The sequence below is a fragment of the Uranotaenia lowii genome, chromosome 2, assembly GCF_029784155.1.
Source record: "Uranotaenia lowii strain MFRU-FL chromosome 2, ASM2978415v1, whole genome shotgun sequence".
NCBI classification, from domain to species: Eukaryota; Metazoa; Arthropoda; class Insecta; order Diptera; family Culicidae; genus Uranotaenia; species Uranotaenia lowii.
In genome coordinates this window covers 244,370,909-244,379,874 of record NC_073692.1, presented here as the reverse complement: position 1 = coordinate 244,379,874, position 8,966 = coordinate 244,370,909, and the positions used below count along the sequence as shown (strand labels likewise).

Here is an 8,966-nt window from a genome sequence, read left to right as displayed (position 1 = left end):
AGCCACCACTGATTCTTCACGCATATTTTCGAAGAGACATTCGGAATTTACTGAAAAACCACGTTAAACATTCGCGTTGCCATGTGAAAGACAGCAGATCATTTTGACGATGTTGAAGAATTCTGGACATTTGGCATTTGCTAGCACTCCACTCGAAAAATGATCCAGCCTTTCTTTGCTACGGTCATAATTAACAAATTTATCGCATTTGGCAATCACTCCGGAATACTGCCGCACTGCTAAATCTGCCGAGGATCCACTAACGCGTGCAGTATCTGTCAGTATAGTCAAAGTCTTCTCAAATCGTTTTTTGGCCAATTTGGTATCGCTGCTGATAACTGCCGGATCAAGGCATGAGGCGGCCTTGGTCAGAGGATAAGTTAATGGCGGTCGCTTCATTAACTTAAGTACAATTGCCTTCAGCATTCCTTTGTATTCGATACGAAATTGCAGAACTTGCTTTTCGCTGAACTTAGGAATCCAATCATGCAATCAGAATGATGCCGAATGTCAGCTCAACTTGATTAATGACAAAAATTTTATTCTATCACTGAAAATTCGAGAGATTGATACAAATATGTGAGAGATTAGTGGTCTTCAATTAGCGGAACAAAAAAATAGCGGAACTTTTTAATTCGCTAGATCAATCAAAACTTAGCGGCAAAATTAAAACGCTAACAAAAAGTTAGCGGACTAACTAGCGATTAGCGGTTGTTTTTCGCACAGCTCAGGGAATTTAGCAAGAGGAAAAGCGAATGATTTTTCGACTAGAACGGAGGAAATAAAAAACACATCCGACTGTAACAACGGTTTGATTTATTCTGTCCTTTTCAAATGGGCAGTGGTGCCAATAGATTTATAGCAAGGATATAATATTATGGAAACACAGGGGTGTATTCAAGGGCTCATTAATTTTTCAATCGTTCATTCACCCCCCGTTGAGTCTCGCCCTCGAGATCAACCGGAAGTAAGGCTATTTTCGTAACTGCTCTCTTGAACTCGCTGCCACTAGCGGTGCGGACCGTCACCACTCTCACGATGTTGTCTTCGCCGGGATGAAGAATCTCGATGCGTCCAAGTCGCCACTGCTGGGGTGGGAGGTTCTCTTCAACCAGTAAAACAAGATCACCCTTTGTGAACTTTCGAACTCCATCACTCCACTTTTGACGACTTTGCAAATGGTGCAAATATTCACGGGACCACCTTCGCCAGAAATGCTCCTGCATGTACTTCACGTGTTGCCACCTATTCAATCGACCGACCTTTTCCTCCATAAGCGACGACTCGGGTAAGGCCAGTAGAGAACGTCCAATCAGGAAATGCGAAGGAGTTAACGCTGCTGCATCACAAGGATCGTCTGACATCGGGCAAAGAGGTCTTGAGTTGAGTATTGCTTCTGTGCGGACTAGGAAAGTAAGCATCTCCTCATATGTTAGTCTTGTTTCTCCAACTACTCGCTTGAGATGATACTTCATCGATTTGACGCCAGCTTCCCATATTCCGCCAAAGTGGGGGCTTCTTGGCGGAATAAAATGCCATGTAAGTCCACGAGTTGCACAAAATTCTTGTAATTTGGCACGGTGTAATTCGTCTTCAAATAATTTCCTCATATCGGCTAATTCATTATTAGCGCCGACGAAAGATGTTCCATTGTCTGTGAAAATATCGCTTGGTAATCCACGGCGGCCCACAAATCGATTCAAGCAGGCTATGAAATTTTCGGTAGTCAAATTTGTAACCAGCTCAAAATGGATAGCTTTCACAGTCATACAAACAAACACGACTACGTACGCCTTGTAGGTGTTTCTTCCTCTGGTTCCAAAAGTCAAGGTAAATGGTCCAGCATAATCGATCCCGACCAGTGAAAACGGTGGTGCTGGATTGACTCGGTGCTTCGGTAAGTCTCCCATAAATTGTCGCTCTGGTCTTGCGCGTAGCTTAGCGCAAACAATGCAGTTCGAAATAATTTTCTTAATTATATTTTTAGCACGTACAGGCCAGTACCGTTCTCGAACGATGGCTAGGAGCCCCGAATGGCCAACATGGAGATTTTCTTCGTGCAGTTTGCGAACCAGGATTGTTGTTACGAAGTGTTGTTCAGGCAGAAGGATTTGATGCTTCCCATCGTATGGAATAGCAGAATACTTGAGCCGACCACCGACTCGGATGAGCCCGTCGTTTCCAACAAATGGAGCCAAGTTGGATAAATCATATCGTTTCGTTTGTTTGGATTGGATGTCGCTCAACAAAGTTTGGAATGATTGCTGCTGGACAAATCGAAGGATAGTTGTTTCGGCTAACATCATTTCATCAGCAGAAATATGTGCATTGAATGGTTGCGTTAGGGCACCCCGTTTGGCGTAACGCAATACATACACCCACGCTCTTTGCAATTGTCTGTAATTGCTCAGTCTATCCAGACTCATATGTGGCGTTTTGGCTATAATTGTCAGCGCCTTGCGCTTACGAAGTTCGGGTATGTTTGGATCATCGAGATCAAATGGAAATGGATCTTGTGGTTGCAGTGAAGTTTCCCATAATGTTGGAGGTCCCTTCCACCACAACTCATTCTCAACTAGCTCGTTAGGGAGAGCACCCCGAGAAATGCAATCAGCGGGGTTAACATTTGTGCGTACATAGCACCATCGAAAATCTTGCGTGAGCTCAACAATAGAAGCAACTCGATTGGATACAAATTGATTAAGCGACAAAGGAGATTTTTTAAGCCAGCACAGTACAATTTGCGAGTCGCTATAAAGAGTCACATTGTGGAATTCAATTTGCATTGCTGACATAACCTTCTGCGTAAGCTCTGCTAAAAGTTTAGCGGCTAATAATTCTAGTCGGGGAATAGTGACTGGCTTCAAGGGGGCAACTCGAGATTTACTTGCCAAAAGATTTACCTGTGTGGTTCCGTCGGAGGAGATGCTTTTAATGTATATTACCGCACCGTAGGCCTGGCAGGATGCATCGGAATAACCATGGAGTTCGATTAGTGTTGGATGGTTCGCTATCACACGTCTTGGTTTGCGCATCTCGTTGATGGTTGGTAGTTGTTGTTGGAAGTTTTGCCATTTTAGTTGCAGCTCGGTGGGCAACTCTTCATCCCAGCCTATTCCCAGTCGCCAAATGTCCTGCATAAGAAGCTTAGCCGTGGTGATGATCGGACCCAAAAAACCAAGTGGATCAAAGAGCCGGCCGATGTCAGACAAAACCCTTCGCTTCGTAGTTGAATTACCTTCGGACGGTCGAACGAAAAATCGAAAGAAATCAGCTGTTGGATTCCAGATGAGACCAAGTGTCTTGATCGAATCGTTGACGTCAGAATCGAAACCAATTTGCTTCTCGTGCAAGTCGTTTGGGATAAGTTTTAACACCTCTGGACTACTGGAACAAAACTTATGTACGCCAAAACCACCTTTGGACAGGAGTTGCGTTAGTTGATTGTAGATGTTGATCACCTCTTCGACCGTTTTGCCACCCGTCAGGAAGTCGTCGATGTAGCTATCCATGGAGACGACTCGAGCAGCTGATTTGAATTGTTCGCCTTCATCTGCTGCTAGTTGGAGCAACGCTTGTGTTGCATGATGAGGAGAACTTGCGACACCATACGTTACCGTTTGTAGCTCGTAAATGGTACGTTCGCCAGCTTGATTGTACCATAGGATTCTTTGATACTTGCAGTCGTCTTGATGAATTTTGACCTGGCGGTACATTTTCGGGATGTCTGCTGTTAGCGCTACTTGGTGAGTGCAAAATCGGAGCAGAATCGAAACCAGATCGCTTTGCACTGTGGGGCCAACCAGGAGAGTGTCGTTTAGCGAGATGCCAGTTGTTGTTTTCGCTGATGCGTCAAATACGACTCGTGTTTTGGTTGTGGAACTGGACTCTTTAAAGACGGCGTGGTGTGGAATGTAGTATCCCTCGTCGATCAAAGCGCTCACCTCTTTCATGTGACCGAGTGCTAGGTATTCGGACATGAACTCGGAATATTGCTCAGCACGAACTGGATTCCGTGCGAGTGAAACCATTAGCCTGTCGAGTCGTTTCTTAGCGTTGCTGTAGGAACCACCAAGCTGGTCCTTGAGATGGTTGAATGGTAAACGTACCTGGTAGCGGCCATCCTCGTCTCTTGTGTGGGTGAGCTTGAAGTGTTCCTGTACAGCAGCTTCAGCAGCGGATAATATTGATTCGGTTGGCATATTTTCTATTTCCCAAAACTTGACCAGTGTTGCGTTGAGTTCGGTGTCTTTGCGGTTGAGCTGACACACGCGTGGGAGAGGTTTGGGTTTTCTGGGCTGAACGTAACCTGACACCACCCAGCCTAATTCAGTCTCAGCCAGGGTGAGGTTGCTGTTATTGATCTTTATTCGACCATCTCGGACCAAATCGAAAAAGATTTCATTGCCAATAATTAAATCGACCGAGCCCGGGACATGGAAAGTTGGATCGGCAAATGTCAAACCGGTCGGGATTTTCAGTGTTTGCGTGTCTACTTCGAAAAGGGGTAGATTGGTGGATACCGATGGAACGACCAAAAATTCCAGCATGGAGGTGGAATAATCGTTCACGCAAGATTGGATGCGTGTCGAGAGCGCATAATTGACACGCGTTTGGATGTCATTCAAGCCACTTACCGGAAGGTCCACTCGTCGCATATTTACCATAAGCTTGGAGGCCAGGTTCTCGCTGATGATGTGACTGTCGGATCCGGAATCGAGAAGCGCTCGACACTGAACAGTGGAGCCACCTTTCCCGACAATCAAGACTTGCGCTGTCGATAGAAGTACCTGCTTTGTGATGGCTCCCAAGTGAGTACACAATGTTGTAGCAGAGTACTTCGTTGATGTGGGTGTTTCAGGGACACTTTCTGGTTCTGGCTTCAAACTGCTGGCAGAGTTGGTGGGATGCAAGAAACTGTGGTGCTTTCGATTGCATCCTTCCACCTTGCACCCTTGCTCCGATGGACACTCGCTGACTCGATGCATCGCTCGCAAGCAATTGTAGCAAAGACTGGCATTTGAGACGACAGCCTTCCTGTCCGACAAATTCATGTGCTGGAACTTGGGACACCGGTAGATGGAATGGTCCTCTTTGCAGCAGGGGCACGATTGCTTTGCAGTTTGGACGAATGATCGTGCTGCTGGTTTCGGAGCGTATGTTGGACGTCTAGCAGGAACTGTTGACTGCTGCCTTGCTGGCTGCTCGGAGCGACTTGTGCGCAGCAGAACTCGTCCTCTCTCTCGCAGGAAGTCAACGAATACTTGGAACTCCGGTAGCTCGTTCCTTGGAAGTCTCGTCTCCCACTGCTCTTGGGTTTCCTTGTCCAGTTTTTTGTACAGCACATTGACAACAAATAGCTCAGCCAATCCTTCCACTGGGAAACCATGACCTCGTAGAGCATCGGCATGTTTGGTACATGTCTCGACCAGTTTAGTGATGCTTTGTCCTCTGTTCTCGATGGTGACCTTCGGGCATTCCAAAATCGCGTCAATGTGCGTGTCCATTATTAGTCGTCGGTCCTCGTAAGCGTTTTCCAAGATTCGCCAGGCCAAATCGTAGTCGTTCGTGTTGATGACATCCTGGTCAATCTTGTCCTTGGCATCACCGACCAATGAATTTCGCAGGTGCAAAATTTTCATGGCGGGAGTTTCGTTGGCGTACCGCTGCATGATGCTTCGGAAGAGGCTCTTGAAGCTAAACCAGTTTTCCGGGTTGCCATTGAAGACCGGAAACGGAGCGTGCAGTTGTGGAGCGGCAGCTTGCACGTAAACATGTTGCGGGGGAACTGGTCGTGCCATTTCACTGCTGGTCGATGGGAGAGCGGATGTGAGACAATCAATTTTTGTTTGGAGCGCAACATAAAGTTGGTTGTGGAGTGTCTCAAAACGCACACACAAAATTTCTGAGGCCGGAATTTAGCAAAATTTTGCTCAAATTTGACCAGCTAGAAACTTAGCACAAGCAATCAATTTAGCAATTTTTTTTTACTAAAATTTCAGCAAACGAGAGGAAAAGTTAGCCGCCGCAATTTTTACTCAAATTTTTAGCAAAAACCGGAGAAAAAGATGGCTGGGACCCGTAATTTCATGTTTTGTTATTTTTTCTCTGGAAAATCAGGGGAATATTTGATTATTGAATAGAGTACACAAATTACATTCACTTATAATTTAATTTTCACATTTTTTAAATTTTTTTCACACTTTTCGTTAAACGGAAGGTTCGATCCTGGGAACGCACCTACTGGCGAGCAAAATGCCATGCCATCTTCATCAAAGAAAGCACCGGGGTGTTTTCCGGATGCAGCTCGTTGAAATTCCAGTTGTGGTCCTTCTTCATTGCCGGACTGTTGCGGGTTTCGTGTTGCACTTTCAACCTGGTAGGAAAAAAACAAACACACAAATTTCAAATTAAAATATTGGAGAATCAAAACACTTTAAGATTGGACCTTACCTGTAAGCATCCGGTGTCGATTTAGCTACCGTTTCTTCGTGAAATTGCCCACCAACAAGAACCACCAGCAACGAACATCCGGAACCGCACTTAATCGCGACAGCTTTTTAATTTTCTCCCAACTGGCGCGGCGGCTGGAGTCTGTGAACATAGCGGCTGAAAAACCTTCGTTTTACTAAAATCAAGTAAAATGACCTTTTTCATTACTAAAATCAAGTAAATTTAGCTTTTTGCTAACTCAAAAGTAAAAAAATATTTTTGCTAACGGAAAGTAACAGTGAAATTTTGCTAAGTGGAGCCCCGAAAGTTTTGTGTGCAGATATTCCTCCTTTTGTTCTTCCCGCTCATCTCTCGGCTTGCTAGCGACGATTTCCATGTGTACTTGATCGAAATCCTCTACACATTTTCGGAGCGTCTCCAGGTGGAGCTTTAGTAAATGGATACTCACAGGTTCAGGTTTGAGGGAGTCATTTATCCGAAGCAGTTTCTCGTAAATTAATTCACGGCGGTCGAGAAGAATCGTCAATTCCCGAGCCATCTTGCGCTGCTGATCACGTAAAGCCTGGGCGGTTTTCTGTTCTGCGACAGATGGCAGAATATTCCTCGGAACCTTGCCTGGATTTGCTCGATGAGGAGTTTCCGATTCGGACATTGATTTTGTAGCACTTTTTATTTTGCACCCGCAGGTGGCAATCACTTTTTATTTTTTCCTCTTGTAGGAAACACTTTTTTTCAAATTCAATTCTATTTTGAATTTAGCCAAAATGGCCGACAGTTTTTTCACTAGTGCCTTGGGCACGATCACACACTCGGCACCAAGATGGTGGACCGATTAACACTAGTGCCACGGGCACACACACACACTACTGTAGTGTCTGACTTTTTACTCGCCAAGATGGCGGACTTTTTCCACTAATGTGCTACGAGCACACACACACTACTAAAAGTCACGGACTTTTCTTCGCCAAGATGGCGGATCTCTTCACACAATTTGTGCTTCGAGCACTTTTCACCAATATGGCGGAATGTCTTTTAACTGGTGCGATGCGCGCACACACACACAGTCACAATTTGGAAGCAACGGATTTTTCCAAAATGGCGTCGAGCCGAAAATTTTCGCACACGGTACGAAATCACTCGCGATAAACTTTTCGATAGCCGGAAATCATTCGAAATTCCTCAGGCTATCCGGATCGATTAGGACCAAAATGTTTTTCGCACAGCTCAGGGAATTTAGCAAGAGGAAAAGCGAATGATTTTTCGACTAGAACGGAGGAAATAAAAAACACATCCGACTGTAACAACGGTTTGATTTATTCTGTCCTTTTCAAATGGGCAGTGGTGCCAATAGATTTATAGCAAGGATATAATATTATGGAAACACAGGGGTGTATTCAAGGGCTCATTAATTTTTCAATCGTTCAGCGGTTTAGCGGTTTTGTGCCGAACACTGCCAGTTTGCGAAATCAATATCGCAGAATAAAATTTAATAGTGATCGACGCTTTTATCGAAAATTTCACGAAAAATACTTTAATGTGGTGCTTCTAATCGCATTGCAGGCCAAGCATCTGGACTCAAATAGAAAAACTGCACCGAGATTCTTCGTTTTTCTCTTCTCAAAAACACAATTTTCACAAACGCTTTTCCACTTCGATCACTCGAAATTCCGACTGATTTTGACCATTAAGTTACCTAAATATCACTTGAAATATCCAAACAATGTGTTGACCACTTTTCTATCACAACAGAATTAAATTATTCTCCAAGCCGAATCAATTTAAAATTTATCACGTAAGTTTGGATAGGACAAAAAACCATTCCCCATTGGGGGCTCCGGTTATCGGGTAGTAGTATTGCTCGCAGTTCACAACGGTTAAAAACCACTAACTTCAAAATGAAATTCATCACTGTAACACAAAACATTAAATTATGAAAAGTAAAAATTTTTAATCTGCAATGAAATATTTTTGTATAAGAATTGCGGAGCTTGAAAAAAAGAAGCGCCGATGTGGTCTAGTGGATAGGCTGGCGCGAGTCTGGTTTTGGTATGCCAGGCGTACTGGGTTCGATTCCCGGTATCGGCAAGAAAACTTTTGGGTTCGAATCTCTTAAGTTGGCCGACAGGTAAGATGTGTTTCCTCATATAACTGACTATATAATATAAGAATGTTCAATCAGTTGCCAGCTGGCCAGGTATATACACGGATGCCGGAATATCTGTAAGTAAACTAGCCCACCTGATTGACTCGTTCTTCCAAAATATACCTACATCAACACACGAATACATTCACTCCATAACAGTTCATACGAAGCCATGGGGTCCGGGTATGGTGGCACGCTACATTGGAGATTTGTCGAACTTAATAATCTAAAAAATGCATGTGAGCACATACTTTGGCAGAAACTGCGGTGAATCCGTGCACCCATGGTGGATAACCAACATACATACATACAGAATTGCGGAGCTTGAAAAAAAACGCGTGTTGCACGTTCAACCGACGCCTACTTCCTT

At 44.4% G+C, this 8,966-nt stretch overlaps 1 protein-coding gene across 1 annotated transcript; it reads right to left on the bottom strand.

Moving 5' to 3' along the window:
* Positions 1-908: 908 nt before the first annotated feature.
* LOC129742472 (uncharacterized) lies at positions 909-5,801 on the bottom strand. Its single transcript, XM_055734372.1, has one exon. The coding sequence runs from the start codon at positions 5,799-5,801 to the stop codon at positions 909-911; it is 4,893 nt and encodes a 1,630-aa protein (XP_055590347.1).
* Positions 5,802-8,966: the final 3,165 nt, after the last annotated feature.